This window comes from Cnephaeus nilssonii, assembly GCF_951640355.1.
Source record: "Cnephaeus nilssonii genome assembly, chromosome: 12".
Classification (NCBI taxonomy): Eukaryota; Metazoa; Chordata; class Mammalia; order Chiroptera; family Vespertilionidae; genus Cnephaeus; species Cnephaeus nilssonii.
Window position 1 is genome coordinate 61,052,744 of NC_137083.1, and position 19,941 is coordinate 61,072,684.

The 19,941-nt window shown below is 49.5% G+C and overlaps 1 protein-coding gene across 1 annotated transcript in view; it reads left to right on the top strand.

Moving 5' to 3' along the window:
• The window catches only part of COPG2 (COPI coat complex subunit gamma 2), a 183,902-nt gene extending 164,042 nt beyond the window's left edge, over positions 1-19,860 (top strand). Inside the window, exons 21-24 of the mRNA XM_079786091.1 lie at positions 17,785-17,882; positions 18,606-18,744; positions 19,023-19,121; positions 19,582-19,860. Coding sequence (XP_079642217.1) covers positions 17,785-17,882; positions 18,606-18,744; positions 19,023-19,121; positions 19,582-19,712 — 467 coding nt within the window. The 3' untranslated portion in view covers positions 19,713-19,860. The remainder of the gene's footprint in view (positions 1-17,784; positions 17,883-18,605; positions 18,745-19,022; positions 19,122-19,581) is intronic.
• The last annotated feature ends 81 nt before the right edge of the window (positions 19,861-19,941 follow it).

Consider the following 19,941-nt stretch of genomic DNA (forward strand, 5'->3'; position numbering starts at 1 on the left):
CCGTTCAGACCACTTCGTTGTATACTTTCTGACAGCTCCGGGGAGCTTCTGGCGTTGACTCTCCTGCCATATTCCTGTTACCACAGAACTTTTGCCTTTATCCCTCCCTCTTGTGCCTCTACCTGCCAACCCTACACCTGATACCAAGGCACTCGGTCTCAACCTGCACAGAGCCCCGGGTACTGCTGCCCACCCCTTCTCTCCTCCTCCCTACAGGCATCCATTCTCTTCCAGATGATCTCCTTCCGTATTGTCTTCCATCCCATCTGCCCCTTCCACCTGTCCTGCATGGAGCTCTCTGCTCATATCCACACAAACCCAACTCCCTTCACCACTCCCATCTCTCCCAGCCTTATATCTCAGGCATGTTATGTTGGCGCTTCACTCCCTATGAATTAATGGTGAATCCCAGCCCACCTACCACATTTCTCTTCCGTTACATCCATTTGCTCACTACCTGCCTGGCCCAGGGTCCTTTGTCCCCATTCTGACATTCTTGACTTTGATGCCTCCTCCTCTCCCACTCGGGCACTCATCTGCTCATGCTTCACCTCTCTGCCCAGCTATCCTCTCTGCCCCTTCCACCCAGTGATTCTCACTGAGGGTGCATGACCCCCAAGGCGGCCTATCAGCAACATCTTTGGAGTGTGTTTTTGTGTTTTCTTTTTTAATTTTTTTTTTTGGTTTTGTTGTTGTTTTAAGCAGAGCATTGCTCCCCCTTCAGATGGTGTGATAGGCCTCCCTGGGGGGCCATGCCCACCACCCCCAAGGGTGAAACTCATTCCCCTACCCCCCAGGAAGAATCACTGCTGTGGAAGCCCAACCTGACCCCCTGAATGAGCATTTTCCCTTCATGCCTCTTACCCTTCCATCGGTTGCCATTGACACTTTTTCCTGAAAGATTCCAGCGTTGGCACCACTCTGACCATGTCCCAACACTGTCCTCTTGGACCCACTACATTCCCTTCCCTGTTTACTCTTTCATACCTGAAATGCCCCAAACCCTAGTCCAAGTGAGGACACTTCATCTCATTCTTGTTTGTGTGTTTTTTCCTCAGAGACTCCGTTAGTCCTATGTGTAACTCAAGTTTCCCGTATCCATTCTTTCTCTTCTCTGCCATATTTAACTGCCTGCTCATCTCGCCCAATTCCATAACTGGTTCTGCACCATCTTTCTGAAAAAGTTAGAAGTTCTTTCTAGTTATGGATGTGCACTTTTCAGGTCCATCACATGGTACCCTTTTCCTCATGTCAGGTCTTCTTGATCTTTTCTTAAACGTTTTTGCCTCCTTTGTTTGGAATTGGATTAAATATACAGGTCAACCTATCTTTTCCACTTTGCCTTTTTCTCCACCCCAGGGCATATAGCTGCCTTCTGTCTTGTTTCCATCCTGCCTTCACTTTCCTCAATACCTTTGGCTCATCTTCAGTCCTCTGTCCATTTCCTTGCTTTATTCACTACTTGTATTGCCCTCAGATTCCTAGGTCTCCTTTTTGTGAAGCTGTTTTACCCTGTATTTACTCTAGTTACTCTGAGATAAGTATCTAATCCACACAGTGCTCTTTTTACTTAGTTTTTATCATTTGTATTCTTCCTTGTTCCATTAGATACAATGATAGTGCCAAACCTTGTTTTTCAGTATGTTGTTCCTCACATGACCTTTCCTATCATTTTTTGTGGGGTTTTTTGCCTCCTCTCCTCTTTTTTATTAACCATTTAAATAGTATATATCATCCTCATAAGCTAACTAATACCTTCCTCTTTGGATGCTCTTTTTGTTCTATATCCATTGCTCAATCCATTTTTGTGTTTCTTCTTTCCTATATATTTTGCTGAATTGCTTTAGTCTTCTATTTATTCCTTGGTAGAATCCCTGCAACTTGCCTTGTTTTACGTCCATTTCACTGAGCCTGTCTCTAACCTTTCTTTCTATTGATTGTTCTCACCCATGCAAATGTACTTTTCTGGATACTGGCCCTCTTAAGTCTCATATTTAATTATCATTTTATCTGCCCCTTTTCTTCCTTTAAGAACTGCCTTACCACACAGTTCTCTTATTGATTCAGCTGTTGTATAAGTATAAGCAATTTCCCATTATCTTTTGTTTATAATATGCCAAATAACAATTTTGGTTAATAAACACTTATAGGGCAATATCTTGAATTTTAAAAAGCCCTCAACCATCTCTTTTAAAAAAAAAGCCAACATATTTTCAAACATCACAAACATTCTTATATAATAAAGAGGTAATATGCAAATTGACCATCACTCCAACACATAAGATGGCAACCCCCATGTGGACACAAGATGGCTGCCACAAGATGGCCGGCAGGGGAGGACAGTTAGGGGCGACCAGGCCAGCAGGGGAGGACAGTTAGGGGCGACCAGACCTGCAGGGGAGGACAGTTAGGGAGACCAGGCCTGCAGGGGAGGACAGTTAAGGAAACCAGGCCTGTAGGGGAGGACAGGAGCAACCAGGCTGGCAGGGGAGGGCAGTTAGGGGTGATCAGGCTGGCAGGGAAGGGCAGTTAGGGGCAACCAGGCCTGCAGGGGAGGGCAGTTGGGGAGGACCTGGCCTGAAGAGGAGGGAAGTTAGCGGTGACCGGGCCAGCAGGGGAGGGCAGTTAGGGGCAACCAGGCCTTCAGGGGAGGACAGTTAAAGGGACCAGCTGGCAGGGGAGGGCAGTTAGGGGCAACCAGGCTGGCAAGGGAGGCAAGTTAGGGGCTACCGGGCCAGCAGGGGAGGGCAGTTGGGCAACCAGGCCTGCAGGGGAGGAAAGTTAGGGGCGACCAAGCCTGCAGGGGAGGACAGTTAGGGGTGACCAGGCCTGCAAGGGAGGACCGTTAGGGAGACCAGACCTGCAGGGGAGGACAGTTAGGGGTGACCAGGCCTGCAAGGGAGGACAGTTAGGGAGACCAGGCCTGCAGGGGAGGGAAGTTAGGGGTGACCGGGCCTTCAGGGGAGGACAGTTAAAGGGACCAGGCCAGCAGGGGAGGGCAGTTAGGAGCAACCAGGCTGGCAAGGGAGGGAAGTTAGGGGCGATGGGGCCAGTAGGGGAGGGCATTTGGGGGCGACCAGGCCTGCAAGGGAGGACAGTTAGGGTCGACCAGGCCTGCAGGGGAGGGCAGTTAGGAGCGACCGGGCCGGCAGGGGAGGGCAGTTGGGGGGACCAGGCCTGCAGGCGAGGACAGTTGGGGGTGACCAGGCCTGCAGGGGAGGGCAGTTAGGGGCAACCAGGCTGGCAAGGGAGGCAAGTTAGGGGCGACCGGGCCAGCAGGGGAGGACAGTTAGGGGCGACCAGACCTGCAGGGGAGGACAGTTAGGGAGACCAGGCCTGCAGGGGAGGACAGTTAGGAGCAACCAGGCTGGCAGGGGAGGGCAGTTAGGGGTGATCAGGCTGGCAGAAAAGGGCAGTTAGGGGTGATCAGGCCTGCAGGGTAGGACAGTTAGGGGCAACCAGGCCTGCAGGGGAGGGCAGTTGGGGAGGACCTGGCCTGCAGAGGAGGGAAGTTAGTGGTGACCGGGCCAGCAGGGGAGGGCAGTTAGGGGCAACCAGGCTGGCAAGGGAGGCAAGTTAGGGGCTACTGGGCCAGCAGGGGAGGGCAGTTGGGCAACCAGGCCTGCAGGGGAGGAAAGTTAGGGGCGACCAGGCCTGCAGGGGAGGACAGTTAGGGGTGACCAGGCCTGCAAGGGAGGACAGTTAGGGAGACCAGGCCTGCAGGGGAGGGAAGTTAGGGGTGACCGGGCCTTCAGGGGAGGACAGTTAAAGGGACCAGGCCAGCAGGGGAGGGCAGTTAGGAGCAACCAGGCTGGCAAGGGAGGGAAGTTAGGGGCGATGGGGCCAGTAGGGGAGGGCATTTGGGGGCGACCAGGCCTGCAAGGGAGGACAGTTAGGGTCGACCAGGCCTGCAGGGGAGGGCAGTTAGGGGCGACCGGGCCGGCAGGGGAGGGCAGTTGGGGGGACCAGGCCTGCAGGCGAGGACAGTTGGGGGTGACCAGGCCTGCAGGGGAGGGCAGTTAGGGGCAACCAGGCTGGCAAGGGAGGCAAGTTAGGGGCGACCGGGCCAGCAGGGGAGGACAGTTAGGGGCGACCAGACCTGCAGGGGAGGACAGTTAGGGAGACCAGGCCTGCAGGGGAGGACAGTTAGGAGCAACCAGGCTGACAGGGGAGGGCAGTTAAGGGTGATCAGGCTGGCAGGGAAGGGCAGTTAGGGGTGATCAGGCCTGCAGGGTAGGACAGTTAGGGGCAACCAGGCCTGCAGGGGAGGGGAGTTGGGGAGGACCTGGCCTGCAGAGGAGGGAAGTTAGTGGTGACCGGGCCAGCAGGGGAGGGCAGTTAGGGGCAACCAGGCTGGCAAGGGAGGCAAGTTAGGGGCTACTGGGCCAGCAGGGGAGGGCAGTTGGGCAACCAGGCCTGCAGGGGAGGAAAGTTAGGGGCGACCAGGCCTGCAGGGGAGGACAGTTAGGGGTGACCAGGCCTGCAAGGGAGGACAGTTAGGGAGACCAGGCCTGCAGGGGAGGGAAGTTAAGGGCGACCGGGCCGGCAGGGGAGGGCAGTTGGGGGGACCAGGCCTGCAGGCGAGGACAGTTGGGGGTGACCAGGCCTGCAGGGGAGGGCAGTTAGGGGCAACCAGGCTGGCAAGGGAGGCAAGTTAGGGGCTACTGGGCCAGCAGGGGAGGGCAGTTGGGCAACCAGGCCTGCAAGGGAGGACAGTTAGGGTCGACCAGGCCTGCAGGGGAGGGCAGTTAGGGGCGACCGGGCCGGCAGGGGAGGGCAGTTGGGGGGACCAGGCCTGCAGGCGAGGACAGTTGGGGGTGACCAGGCCTGCAGGGGAGGGCAGTTAGGGGCAACCAGGCTGGCAAGGGAGGCAAGTTAGGGGCGACCGGGCCAGCAGGGGAGGACAGTTAGGGGCGACCAGACCTGCAGGGGAGGACAGTTAGGGAGACCAGGCCTGCAGGGGAGGACAGTTAGGGGTGATCAGGCTGGCAGGGAAGGGCAGTTAAGGGCAACCAGGCCTGCAGGGTAGGACAGTTAGGGGCAACCAGGCCTGCAGGGGAGGGCAGTTGGGGAGGACCTGGCCTGCAGAGGAGGGAAGTTAGTGGTGACCAGGTCAGCAGGGGAGGGCAGTTAGGGGCAACCAGGCCTTCAGGGGAGGACAGTTAAAGGGACTAGCTGGCAGGGGAGGGCAGTTAGGGGCGACCAGGCTGGCAAGGGAGGCAAGTTAGGGGCGACCGGGCCAGCAGGGGAGGGCAGTTGGGCAACCAGGCCTGCAGGGGATGGCATTTGGGGGAGGGGGGACCAGGCCTGAAGGGGAGGACAGTTAGAAGTGACCAGGCCTGCAGGGGAGGGCTGTTACAGGCGACCAGGCCAGCAGGGGAGGACAGTTATGTTCGACCAGGCCTGCAGGGGAGGACAGTTAGGGGTGACCAGGCCTGCAGAGGAGGACAGTTAGGGGTGACCAGGCCTGCAAGGGAGGACAGTTAGGGAGACCAGGCCTGCAGGGGAGGGAAGTTAGGGGTGACCGGGCCTTCGGGGGAGGACAGTTAAAGGGACCAGGCCAGCAGGGGAGGGCAATTAGGAGCAACCAGGCTGGCAAGGGAGGGAAGTTAGGGACGATGGGGCCAGTAGGGGAGGGCATTTGGGGGCAACCAGGCCTGCAAGGGAGGACAGTTAGGGGCGACCAGGCCTGCAGGGGAGGGCAGTTAGGGGCGACCGGGCCGGCAGGGGAGGGCAGTTGGGGGGACCAGGCCTGCAAGGGAGGACAGTTAGGGGCGACAGGGCCAGCAGGGGACGGCAGTTGGGGGTGTCTAGTCCTGCAGTGGAGGGCAGTTGGGGGGACCAGGCCTGCAAGGGAGGACAGTTAGGGGCGACAGGGCCAGCAGGGGAGGGCAGTTGGGGGTGACTAGTCCTGCAGTGGAGGGCAGTTGGGGGGACCAGGCCTGCAAGGGAGGACAGTTAGGGGCGACAGGGCCAGCAGGGGAGGACAGTTAGGGGCGACCAGGCTGGCAGGGGAGGGCAGTTAGGGGTGATCAGGCTGGCAGGGAAGGGCAGTTAGGGGCAACCAGGCCTGCAGGGGAGGACAGTTAAAGGGACCAGCTGGCAGGGGAGGGCAGTTAGGGGCGACCAGGCTGGCAAGGGAGGCAAGTTAGGGGCGACCGGGCCAGCAGGGGAGGGCAGTTGGGGGCAACCAGGCCTTCAGGGGAGGACAGTAAAAGGGACCAGCTGGCAGGGGAGCGCAGTTAGGGGCAACCTGGCTGGCAAGGGAGGCAAGTTAGGGGCGACCAGGCCAGCAGGGGAGGGCAGTTGGGCAACCAGGCCTGCAGGGGATGGCATTTGGGGGAATTGGGGGACCAGGCCTGCAGGGGAGGACAGTTACAAGTGACCAGGCCTGCAGGGGAGGGCAGTTACGGGCGACCAGGCCATCAGGGGAGGACAGTTAGGGGCGACCAGGCCTGCAGGGGAGGAAAGTTAGGGGCGACCAGGCCTGCAAGGGAAGATAGTTAGGGAGACCAGGCCTGCAGGGGAGGACAGTTAGGGAGACCAGGCCTGCAGGGGAGGGAAGTTAGGGGTGACCGGGCCTTCAGGGGAGGACAGTTAAAGGGACCAGGCCAGCAGGGGAGGGCAGTTAGGAGCAACCAGGCTGGCAAGGGAGGGACGTTAGGGGCGACTGGGCCGGCAGGGGAGGGCAGTTGCCAGGACCAGGCCTGCAGGGGAGGACAGTTGGGGGTGACCAGGACTGCAGGGGAGGACAGTTAGGGGCAACCAGGCTGGCAAGGGAGGCAAGTTAGGGGCGACCGGGCCAGCAGGGGAGGGCAATTGGGGGCAACCAGGCCTTCAGGGGAGGACAGTTAAAGGGACCAGGCCTGCAGGGTAGAGCAGTTAGGGGCGACTGGGCTGGCAGGGGAGGGCAGTTGGGGGTGACTAGGCCTGCAGGGGCGGGCAGTAAGGGGCAACCAGGCCTGCAGTGGAGGGCAGTTCGGGGGACCAGGCCTGCAGGGGAGGACAGTTAGAGGTGACCAGGCCAGCAGGGGAGGGCAGTTAGGGGCGACTGGGCCTGCTGGGGAGGGTAGTTGTGGGTGACTATGCCTGCAGGGGAGGGCAGTAAGGGGCAACCAGGCCTGCAGTGGAGGGCAGTTGGGGGACCAAGCCTGTAGGGGAGGACAGTTAGAGGTGACCAGGCCTGCAGGGGAGGGCAGTTAGGGGCGACCGGGCCTGCAGGGGAAGACAGTTAGGGGCGACCAGGCCTGCAGGGGAGGGCAGTTAGGGGCGACCAGGCCTGCAGGGGAAGACAGTTAGGGGCGACCAGGCCTGCAGGGGAGGACAGTTAGGGAGACCAGGCCTGCAGGGGAGGGCAGTTAGGAGTAACCAGGCTGGCAAGGGAGGGACGTTAGGGGCGATGGGGCCAGTAGGGGAGGGCATTTGGGGGCGACCAGGCCTGCAAGGGAGAACAGTTAGGGGCGACCAAGCCGACCTGGGAGGGCAGTTGGGGGTGACCAGGCCAGCAGGGAAGGGCAATTGGTGGCAACCAGGCCTTCAGGGGAGGACAGTTAAAGGGACCAGGCCTGCAGGGGAGGGCAGTTAGGGGCGACCGGGCCGGCAGGGGAGGGCAGTTGGGGGTGACCAGGACTGCAGGGGAGGACAGTTAGGGGCAACCAGGCTGGCAGGGGAGGGCAGTTAGGGGTGACCAGGCCTGCAGGGGAGGACAGTTAGGGGCAGCCAGGCCTTCAGGGGAGGACAGTTAGGGGCAACCAGGCCTGCCGGGGAGGACAGTTAGGGATACCAGGCCTGCAGGGGAGGGATGTTAGGGGTGACCAGGCCTGCAGGGAAGGGCAGTTGGGGGGGTTCCCTGGCGTGTAGGGGAGGACAATTGGGGGCGACCAGGCCTTCAGGGGAGGACAATTGGGGGCGACCAGGCCTTCAGGGGAGGACAGTTAAAGGGACCAGGCCTTCAGGGGAGGGCATTTAGGGGCAACCAGGCCTGCAGTGGAGGGCAGTTGGGAGGACCAGGCCTGCAGGGGAGGTTAGGGGTGACCATGCCTACAGGGGAGGGCAGTTAGGGGCAATCGGGCCAGCAGGGGAACAGTTAGGCATAGATCAGGCTGGCAGGGGAGTGTTTAGGGGATGATCAGGCTGGCAGGCAGAAGCAGTTAGGGACAATCAGGCAGGCAGGCAGGCGAGCGGTTGGGAGCCAGCAGTCTTGACTGTGAGAGGGCATCCCAGATTGGAGAGGGTGCAGGCTGGCCTGAGGGACACACCCTCCCCCCCCCCCGTGCATGAATTTCATGCACCAGGCCTCTAGTACTATTATAAAAACTTTTAAGTATTCTTATAATAGAAACCATTTTAAAGGACAACTACATAATTATTAAACATATAATTCATTCATTAGTGTTCATATTTATATATGTTACAAAATTATCCCATACTATAAGACTGTAATTTCATTCTCCTTTTACAATGCAAGAAATAATGATAGGTTTTTCAAGATAAATAAATGCATATACATTTTTTAAATGAAATATAGAAATAAGAAACATTTGGGAAATATTTACTTACCGAATGGCGAATTGCTTGCGTTGTCCCATGCGTGTTGTGGGGAAGATGACAGATATAATGCACAATACATTTAAAAACCTTGAGTATATGAAGTAAGCCTATTGGTAGAAGAGCAATGACCGCAGCAAACATATACCATCCCAAACAGTCTGTGTACAAACTTAAAGCTTTTGCTAGCACAAGAATGCTAACTCACTATAAGTTTCCCAAGCACATGGTGATATATGGATACAAACTTTTCATGTTAAGAAGCATATTAATAATGTGAGTAAGAGCTGGGGATACCTACATTCTTCATTCTGGTCTCAGTAATATTTGCTATTTGACACAATTGCAGATTGCAAACATGGCCTAATTCATACATCCCCTCTTCAGCCATCATCTCCTCTCCCTTCCCCTTTCCTATGTGTGTGTGTTGTTGTTTAATATAAACCTTTCCAGTTGTTTCTCTCACTTTCAGACAGTTCTAACATGATTCCTTAATTCTCAGCAAATGTAATACCTTTCCTTGTTGAACATTTTGCACAACTGTACACCCTGCACCATACTCCCTCTCCTTACTTAGATTTCAGTCTTAATGTTTCTGTCCTTTTCCTTCTTTTTTTAAAGTGCATGTCTCAATAGTTTTTCTCACATGATATTTTCATTTTGAGCAAACTTAACATCATTTTTCAAAGAGTTATGGTTGATTTCCTTTGAGTATTTTCTCTGCCATATATATTGGCATCTATAATATTTTCAGCTTCCCTCTCTAATCATAGTGAGAGATACATTATTTTTCTTTTGGGTGTGCTCTAGAGGTATACTCCCTTAATGATACCCAACACTTCTTACCAAATGCAGCTCTTCCTCTCATCAGATAAACTACCCAGCCACCCTCTCTAGTTGTTCTAACTAATGTCCTTCAGGTTGCTATCAATGGCTTTTCATCAAGATTTATCCTTGCCCTGGCCAGCTAGCTCATTGGTTGGAGCATAGTCCTGTATACCAAAAGGTTTCAGGTTCAGTTCCCAGTCAGGGTACATACTAAGGTTGTCAGTTTGATCCCCGGTCAGGATATGTACAGGAGGCAACTGATGGACCTCTTTCTCTCTCTCTTCCTCCATCTTTCCCTCTATCCCTTCATTTCTCTCTAAAAAATCAATAAAAACATATCTTTAGTTGAGGAGTAAAAAAAAAAAAAAAAAAAAGGTTTATCCTGATCTTCCCCCTTTAACTGTTCTTATCAACCAACCCCTTTAATTTTTTCCATTCCACAAAATTCATAGTCACTATCCTGCTTCTTTATATCCTAACTTTATGCTGTATTTGATTGTGGGTTTTTAAAAAAAATAAAATATTGCACATATAAATGGACTTCCTCTGTACCACTTAAGAATCATTTACCTCTCTCCCTTCCAAAAGAAAATCACTATATAATTTGATACTTATCCTCATACATCCTATATAATAAAGAGGTAATATGCAAATTGACCGTCACTCCAACACAAGATGGCCACCACAAGATGGCCGGCAGGGGAGGGCAGTTGGGGGCGACCAGGCCTGCAGGGGAGGGAAGTTAGGGGTGACCAGGCTGGCAGGGGAGGGCAATTTGGGTTAATTGGGCTGGCAGGGGAGGGCAGTTAGGGGTGACCAGGCCAGCAGGGGAGAGCAGTTATGGGCAATCAGGCCAGCAGGGGAGCAGTTAGGCATCTATCAGGCTGGCAGGGGAGTGGTTAGGGGGTGATCAGTCTGGCAGGCAGAAGTAGTTAGGGGCAATCAGGAAGGCAGGCAGGCAGGCAAGCAGTTGGCAGCCAGCAGTCCTGGATTGTGAGAGGGATCCCAGATTGGAGAGGGTGCAGGCTGGCCTGAGGGACACACACACACCCTGTGCACGAATTTCGTGCACTGGGCCTCTAGTAGTTTTATAATTTTAATAAATATTTCTATATGCATAAATAATATGTATATAAATTCTTTATAAAAATGTTTCCTCATCCAGAATTCCAGAGCTTGTTTACTTTCTAAATTCAGTCATACTGTTATATGCACCACTAACTGCAGTCTTTAGCACCAAGCATGTAACCCTAACCCCTTCAGAGATCTTACAGATTTCTCCATTTCAGTTGTTTTTAACCCATATCTTAATTCCCTTTTTGCCACTCTGACAACTGAGAATCCTGCTCTAATTCATGCAATGCTCCATTACTTAGATTAAAATCCCTCTTCTTTCTTATTCTGTTATCTCTGCCACATCTTATCTAACTCAGCTACTATCATTTTATCATTGCACTGGATACAGTAATTTTCTCCTTAGGTTTACTTCTCTGGTGATGCCCACCCATTCCTCCAATAATAGATGATCTTTTCTATAGACACACTGCTTGCCCATGCTCCTGATGTACTTCAAGTTTGCTAGTAAAGTCTTTTTAGTATAATTCATCTTAATAAAACTCCCCTAAACTTTCCTATTAACCAAGTTTTAATTCAAAATTGTTATCCATTGCAATGCCTATTCCTATCTAGGTCCTTGAAACTCTGTCAGATATACCACTCATTGCCACTGCGCTTCCCCAACCAATCTGACCCATGTGAAGGTCACCATTCTGGGTTTCTTTATTACACACCTGAGCTGTATTGTTGCCAATCCATTTACTCTTCAGTCTTCTCTAATTCATACTGTGGTCCTTCACTCAGCTAACAAACTCTCCTCCTTATTCACTGTGACCTTGGTCTAAGTGTGATGCCATAACCCACCAATTAATATCTGCCATTCTTAAAGCCATTCCTTCATATCTGTAGGAATCTTCAGTTTGCTCCTCCACTCCTTTCCTCCTTGTTCTTCCTTTCCCCCGGGAGAAGAACTACCTTCTCTTCCGTGTCCCTCCTGTCAGCCACCCCCCTACATACTTATCATTGTTACAGTTGTCTCTTCTGGTTAGATACTCCCCTCATGTTGGGCACTCACTGCTTAACCCTCTGCCATCCCCTTGTTTCCAACATCCTTTACTGCATTTGTGCACACTCTCAGTTCAGCATAAACTTCCAATGGATCCTGTCACTGGCCTGCCTTTTATGCCCATCCCACTCAGCCTATTTCTGACTTTCCACTATATTGACCACACCCATTACTTCCAGTGTTTTCCCAACAAGGTGTCCTGGACAGCAAAACCTCACACTCAAATTCTTACTTTGCTACCTTTTTACTTCACTCACTCTCCTTGTTACCACATAACTCTGACAAATTTCCAACTCCTCTTCCTGATGTTCCCATGTAGCCCTCTTTAATGCCCTCCCGCACTTGTTACATTTCTACACTGCATGGTCTGCACCCACTCTGTCACACATCCCCTTTCCTTCAGCAGTTTCCACCTTACGCTCTCTCTTTGCTACCACTATTTTTTTATACAAGTTTCCTGAGCTGCTTCTCTCATTTTCCACAAACACTAATGTCACCTTAATTTTTTAATGCATCCTAAATGTCCCTCTTATAAAACATTGTTCTTTCCAATGTTCCTTTGGAGATTTCCCCCATATGTCTTAACCTTTCATAGTGATGACAACTTATTCTTTTTGAGGTTCCCTCCCTTTCTGATCCTCACGCTCTCCCTCATTCAAAACCAATTTTGTACTCATTAGACAAGCCTTTCCCTTTAGTAGATCTGTTTCCATCATGATCTTTGGCCAAAGTATGGTGCCATATATCTCCAGTTAGGGCCAGTGACATCTTCTGTGTCGATATTAAATGATACCTTCTCGACTGGCAGCAGCTTTACTTTTGCTGTTTTATTCCTCTTCCTTTGTTTTGCCTTATAAATACTGTACTTTATATTCAGCATCCCTCCTTCATTCAGAGACTATGCATGTACATATCATTCCCATAAACCGAGTTGTCTCTACTGGACATTGCCACCCGATATTCAGCGCTCACTGTTCAGACTGTGTGGACTGTAGTACAGGGCCATCTCTGTAGCTTCTCTCTGTCCTGCCTCCTCAACAGTTCTCCTTTATAACCTCAGTTCTTATGTACCCACAGTCCCTCCTTCCTATTGATAATCTGAATTATCCTAAACTCATCCTCCTAAAGCTCCTATTCCCGTGTCCCAGTATTCCTCATTCTAGCACTCTTTAATGCCCTCCCCTTGGCCATGTTCCTTTCCTGCAAGTTCCCCACCCTAACTTACTTAAGCTTCCATTTTCTCCTTTTCTACTAGCCTTTCTTTTTAAAATGTAGTTGAGCTGGTCATACAGCATATTAATTACAGCCTTTCCTACAGGTCTCCTCGGTGACTTCTCTAATTCTCAGCTAATCTGAATGTGAGCTGCCAAGCTAATACTAATGCTCCTCGGAGCTTTACCCGCTCCTCTCCCATCTTTTGGCCCAAGTGTGGGCCTTTCTTCCCCTTCTAGGCAACACCTGCCCTTCTTCAAATGACCTTCTAATCTGGGGGCAGCTGTCATGTCGCTCTCCCATTCCCTTCCCCTTGTTACCTCTCTTGCCCTAAAGCAATGTACTGCCTCATCTGAAGCCTCCTTTCTGTTAGCTGCCAGGTACATTTCATTCCAGTGACTCAGTCTCCTCCCGGACAGCATTCCCTAGCCAGGTTCTCTGCCCAGTGACTGTCTCTCACTTCAGAAAATCTTCTCAGGAGAGAGTAAATTCTAAGGGTACTTTTAATGTGGCATTTGATGATGAACATTGTATCACCCTTTGGTGGTTTGCCCTCCAACATCTTAATTGCATGTAGTATAATTTCATCTATCAGCTGAACAAGAGATGAAGTTCTAACAGAAAGGAGGCAGCTAACTAAAAGGAGGCTTCAGTTGGTTCTCTAGCCATTCATCTCCCACATTAGTGATCAGTGCTACAGACACACCACTCAGTTATCCTGGTGTCTTTAGAGTTATACCCTAGCTTTATATCAGGGTTCATTTTAATCCATCCCCTTCTAATCCTCCTAATTAAAACTTCCCTTTACTTTTCAGGCTTCGATTTTCTCCCATTGTATATATACTGCTTTTCAAAGTGTGGCATTAAGACCCAAATAGACTCATTGTAAGATCTCACAAGATTGCCCATTCTGGGAAACTCTATTCCTCATCTTATCTGCCCATGCTAGTCCACCTACGCTTAACACTTCATGTAGTACTCACTTTACAAAGTTCCCAGTCTCTCTCTTATTTAATCACAATCTTTGGTGTAAGTATGGTACCTTATCCTTCCTGCCAATACTGCCAATCTTCAAAATAAGCCATCTCTTCTTCATGCTCGTCCACTCTTTACCTTGACTGACCCTACAGAAGCACCTGTGTTACCTACACAGCTGCTTATTTTTTCAGCTACCATCTTTGTCATTTCTCATGGATTCAGTAGTCTTCCCTTTCATGTTTCCTCCACACCCTTCTAAATACATCTGCACTCCCAATTCAATCCAGGATTCCTGCCACTGGCCATGACTGAGATCCATCCCATTTAGACTCTTTAGCCTTTCGCTGTATTGGTCACACTTGTTACTTCAAATAAGATTCCCACATGGCCCTCCTTCAAACACTAGTTCTTCAGTCACTTCCTTTTCACATTCTCTCTCCTTTGGTTTTAATCTAGCTTAGTTCACATCTCTCTAACAGCCAACTCTACCATTTTCCAGTGTTCCTCATTTTGGCCCTCTGTTATGCCCTTCCCTACTCACACCTTATATTCTGCACCCCCGCTTAAATCCTCTGTCTTCTCTCCATTCTTAGATTCTAGCCTCCAACTTCTTCTCTCTCTATGATATTTTCATACAAGTCTCTCTAGGAAATGTCTTTGACTTTTAGCCAATCCTCACATGGCAGGACAACTTCTAAGAGCAACCAGTTTTAATGACACACTATGCAATAAACTACGATAACTTAACTACACGTCATCCCTTCACTTACCATCTCTCCACAGAAGGAATGGATGCACAGTGCTTCAGCTGCCCCCCCTCAGAGTCCTCACCCACTCCCCACCTAATACTGTCAACTACTTGGACATACTGTCACCCACACCCTCTAAGTAAGTCAAGTGTCCTCTCTCTAAAGCTTCCAGCAACCACTCTATCAGCATTCATCTTAGTCAGCTTCCTTATAAACTTTCCTGTCACCCAAGTCCTTTAATTAACAATTTCCTTCCAGATTGGAAGAGCTAGTCTATGACTGCCTCCTACTCATGTTCTTGATCCTATCCTTACTCTTTCTTTATATTTCTCATTACAATATGATCTTTACACCCAAAAGGTGACCAATTAGACCTTTTTTGACTCTGACAGGGTTCCCCATTCTAGATCTCTACTCCACACCTGCCTTGTGGGCCCTCCACTATATAGTATTTCCTTTTCTTTTCTTCGTCTATTTTCTTTCTTACTGCCGCAGTATGCGCCCAGGATGCTGTCTTCTTCCAGTTGATGTCTGTCATTCCTTAGTGACCACGTTTCGTCTGAGGGCAACTTTAATGTTGCTCTCCTATCCCTCTCCTTGTCCCCTATACTTGTGCTAGAGAAACACGTTATCTTCAGCATCCCTCCTGCCATGTGTGTAGCATCCCCTGGATTCAGCACTCTTTCCTGGTAGGTATAGACTCGTCACTTTTGGCACAAATTGCTCCATTGCTTTCATCTCCCTTGATTCACTACATGCTAGATGCATGCATTTCCTTCCTAGTTCAGTCCCGACCTGCATGGACTGCTGCAGTTAGCCTGGTGCAGACCTATCCCTTTTACCCTCTTTCTGATTTTTGCCCCATGGACCACATCCTGTTCTTTAATTATTATTCCAACAAAGCTTTCTGGAACCTCCTTTTCTTATTTAGAAATAGTCTCCCTTCCCGTGGTTGAGACCTGGCAACTCCCCGCCATTTGCCACATCGCGGGTTCTGTACCCCAGCCTAATTCACACACCTCTCCCCTTACTGAGCTTCCAGCCTCCATCTCTTCTGTGCTCTTTCCATACCACTTTCCTCAGTAGTCCTCTCCTTTCAGTCAGTTCTCATAAGAAAAGCCTCATCTCTGAGGACAGTTTTAATGTAGATCTTCAGCGCATCCTTCCCTTACTCCCATCATCTGCCTGGCTTTGTTTGTGTGGCAAAGGGTTCGAGTTGTTCTCTTGCCATGGAAAGGTCCCTTCCCACCCCCCTTCTCCTCAGGACCCAGTGTCAGTCATCCTTTCTAGCAATATTGATAGATCGCTACCAATAGTTTTTACTGGATTTCACCTTCGATTCCCTGTGACCTCTCATTGTATCAACAAAATCTTTTCATTAAAAATTTGCCACTAAAGTTTCAGGAACATCTCTACTGACTGCTTCCTTATTCAGTGTCTCCTTATCTCTTACTTACACATAGCATCTTCTGTCTTTACTTGTACATAAAATTCAACCAGTTTGCCGAGGCTGTGATCTACCATTGTTCCTGCCTGTCTCCTTACTCCTCTTCCTCTTTTGTCTGTATCCTCCCTGCTTAATCAAAACCAAACAGGGGTTCGTATAATCTTGTATTACTAATGTCTATCCTGCCTCTCCATTCTTTTAACATATCTGTATTGATTTTAGAGAGAAAGGGAGGGGGAGAGATAGAAACATCAATGATGAGAGAGAATCACTGATCAGGGCATGTGCCCTAAGAATCAAACTATGACCTCCTGGTTCATAGGTCGGTGCTCAACCACTGAGCCACACAGGTTGGGCCTGCCTCTCCATGCTTATTTGATCTTGACCTTTGTCCCTACCATAATCCCCTCTATCTCCTTTCATTGTTTTAAATACCTCAACTGAGCCATTCCAGGTCTGTGTTAACGTCCACCTTTTTCTTTCTTCTTCCTGCTTTCTTGGCAGAGAACTCTAGCTTAATTTAACCACAGTCTTTCTTCCATCAACCCCCTAGTGCCCCCTATTGCATTAAAATAGGTTCTGTAGCCCTAGCTGGTTTGGCTCAGTGGATAAAGAGTGCCAGCCTGTAGACCGAAGGGTCCTGGGTTCAACTCAGGTCAAGGGCATGTACCTTGTTTGCAGGCTCCTCCCCAGCCCGAGCTCTGGTCAGGGTTCGTGCAGGAGGCAACCAATCAATGTGTTTCTCTCACATTGATATTTCTCTCTGTCTTGCCCTATCTCTCCCACTCTCCCTAAAAATCAATGGGAAAAAATATCCTTGGGTGAGGATTAACAACAACAACAAAAAATAGATTCTGTCATCTTGAAAGGTATACTCTTTCTATATGGGTCAACTCACTACCATCATTTTGGTAGTGAGTTGACCCATGCACTCTACTAAATTCATTTGTTCTCTGAATTCAGACCTATTCTTCACAGGACTGCCTCAGCTCACCAGAGCCTATTGGAAAATATCTAGTCTCCTAGGTATTTCAAATATGTTCCTAAACAGTCTCTCTTCTCAGCACCTGTTCAGTAGCATATCTCTGATTTCCATCTACCCTCGGCCTTTCTGGCCTCTTTCCTTTAGCTCATGTACCTTGCTCTGCTCACTGAAGCTCTTTCACATCTTTTGAGATCCAATTAATTCACCCATACTTAAAAAATCCCCTCCCTTCAGGCAGTTCAGAAAGTCCCCTTTTCATGAAATTCACTTTCCAAAAACGTGCCCCTACCTCCATTTCTAATTATTTCCTCCAGTTATCTCAAAACATATTAATTACCCACTTGCTTTTGCCTTGAAGACACTACCAATACTAGCACCTCCTTGCTGACCTATTTCACTGCAGGTTGAAAGTTGACATAAAGCAAGTTCATTCTGGTGATCTGTGGACCCACAATCTAAAACTAGTATCTGTTGATATTTAGACTATTGTGCTTTGTGTTAATGATCAGTGTGCTTTTTACTATCCAAATTTTTTTGCTTTGTCAGCTGCTAGAGTAGTGGTTCTTACATTTTCCACATGTAGTCCCCCTTTGACAGGCACGGCAGAAAGCTCCCAAAGTAGCTCCCCTGCTGCTTTCTTTATACCAATACAAAAATAGAGTTTTGCCAATGTCGTCTTTTTTGTACTATTCTAACCCACAGTGGGGAGTGGATTTTAAAATGATACTTGGTGAGACTGCCTTTTGACCAGTATACAGGCTGCTTTTAAGAACTACTACCCTGGAAACAGTGGTGTGTGCTTCGCTTGATGATACAGAACACAGTGCCAAGTGCAGGTGGTGCTCCCTCCGTTACCAGGGGAACTTTGTGCTTGCGCTGCCCACTGACACTGGCCTGCCTGCTCTTTCTCCTCCAGTTGCCGGCACCTTTAGCTGCACCATGAAGTTTACTGTCCGGGACTGCGACCCTGACACTGGGGTTCCAACTGAGGAGGGGTATGACGATGAGTACGTGGTGAGTGTCGCCTGCACAGAGACACCTGGACACCCTTGCACCGCGGACTTCTGTCTGAAGGGAACGTTTTTCTAGGAACATCTGACATGAACCAAGGGGTTTTATTTTCTCACATTACAACTGCATGGGCCTGGACTAACCCTCCTCTGCGGTGGGAGTATGTCGTGCCTCAGGGAAGTGAGGCTGACCACTTCCTGACTAAAACAACTCACCCTTTTCTATGTCTTTATAATAGGGATAATTACAAGATGAAAATAATTACATGATTTTCATTGAGATCAATGAGCTTTATTTAAAGTATTGGGGTTGTTTTGTTGAGCAGCTTTTAATTTGCTTGTAATGTAGCTACATCATGGACTGAGTGACTTCATAGAATGCAGGCAAAAGATGATGAAATTTCAACCTGTTAGTGAATGCTAAGTTCAGAAGGCCCTGGATGGCTTGAACTTGATGGTTAGGTGTGGCCACATGACTGCTTTGTACTTCAAGGGTGTAGATGTTGATCTGAATATAGCTTTTGCCATATTTTCTTGCTTTTCTTTGCTAAGGCCTACATCGCTAGATTTATCCAGACTACGGGACTTGAACTAGTTTGGTGATAGTTTTTCCTAGGCTCCTGCAAAGGACACATCTCAGAATGATAACACCCTTTTAATTAGCCCCTCCCACTTTGTCCTGTACTGAAAGAGCTGTCGCTTACTGACCCCTGCCTGTGCCCACTAGCTGGAAGATCTTGAAGTGACTGTGTCTGACCACATTCAGAAAGTTCTGAAGCCCAACTTTGCTGCTGCCTGGGAAGAAGTAGGAGATACTTTTGAGAAACAGGAGACCTTTGCCCTCAGTTCTACCAAAACTCTTCAAGGTGAGAACAATTTTGCTATCCAGTGTGTTGCCTGACAGCAGTGTAAAACCTAAGAGGCATATGTATCATTTCAGAAGAACACTTTGGTTTAATGCTGCATAAACTAAGTCACTTAAAAGGCCAGGACCCTGTCATCTAATTGAGTCAACCAGTTTCTAGTCCAGTGGCCTCCGTCCACTGTGGCACCACCCGTCTAGCCCCAGCTCCCAGTGCGTAGTGGTGCACAGAACCCCGTGCTGACCTTTCCTGATACTGTTGCCTCAATCTTGTCAACACAGAAGCTGTCAACAACATCATTACATTCCTGGGCATGCAGCCATGCGAAAGGTCAGAGAAAGTCCCCGAGAATAAGAATTCCCATTCCCTCTACCTGGCAGGTAAGGAACTTTATCGGATTTCCCCTTTATTCTGTTGCAAAGTTTAATAGGCAGGGCTGTGCCTGGGCATTTCATGCCCTGCCATTGTCCCATTGTATGCACTAGGGTTTGAAGCCCTGTCACCATGAGCAATTTGTTTTAGCTGTGTAATTGGCATGCTATCCTTAGTTTGTTCTTTTAAGATGTATATTTGGCCTAAAACGCTTACTTAAATCTCTCCCATGGATACTAGTGCCACTACCTCCCCATTTGAGTACTCCAAACCAGTATTCTTGAATACCTTCTATGTACCTGGTATCATGGGAATATAAAAGGTTATTTCAAATTTGTATGTAGGATGCAATTCCTACCATAAACACAAAGCTAAATTAAAATAATAGAAAGGAAATGCAAGCAGAGCATGATAAATTTCACCAGAGTTTGAGTTCTCAATATGGTTTTCCTCACTTTGTTCTCTCAGGTGTATACAGAGGTGGCTATGACTTATTGGTGAGGGCCAAGCTGGCCTTAGCGGATGGAGTGACCATGCAGGTGACTGTCAGAAGCAGAGAGGAAACCCCTGTGGATGTCATCTTGGCTTCTGTTGGATAAGTGTTTCTGGGCAAGATGAAGCTGATGTACTTCACTGTCGGTGGGCTTTAGGCGAATGGCATGAATTTCCCAGAATCCCGCTTCTAAAGATTAACGATTCTGGAGAAGCAAATTAAATGTTTGGCCCTGAGCCAGCAGATCAAGCAAACGTCTGTCTTTGTGCATGTCTCTCTCTCTTTTTTTTTTTTTTTGTCTTTTTTTCCTTTTTGTTCCATTGGTCGACTTTGGT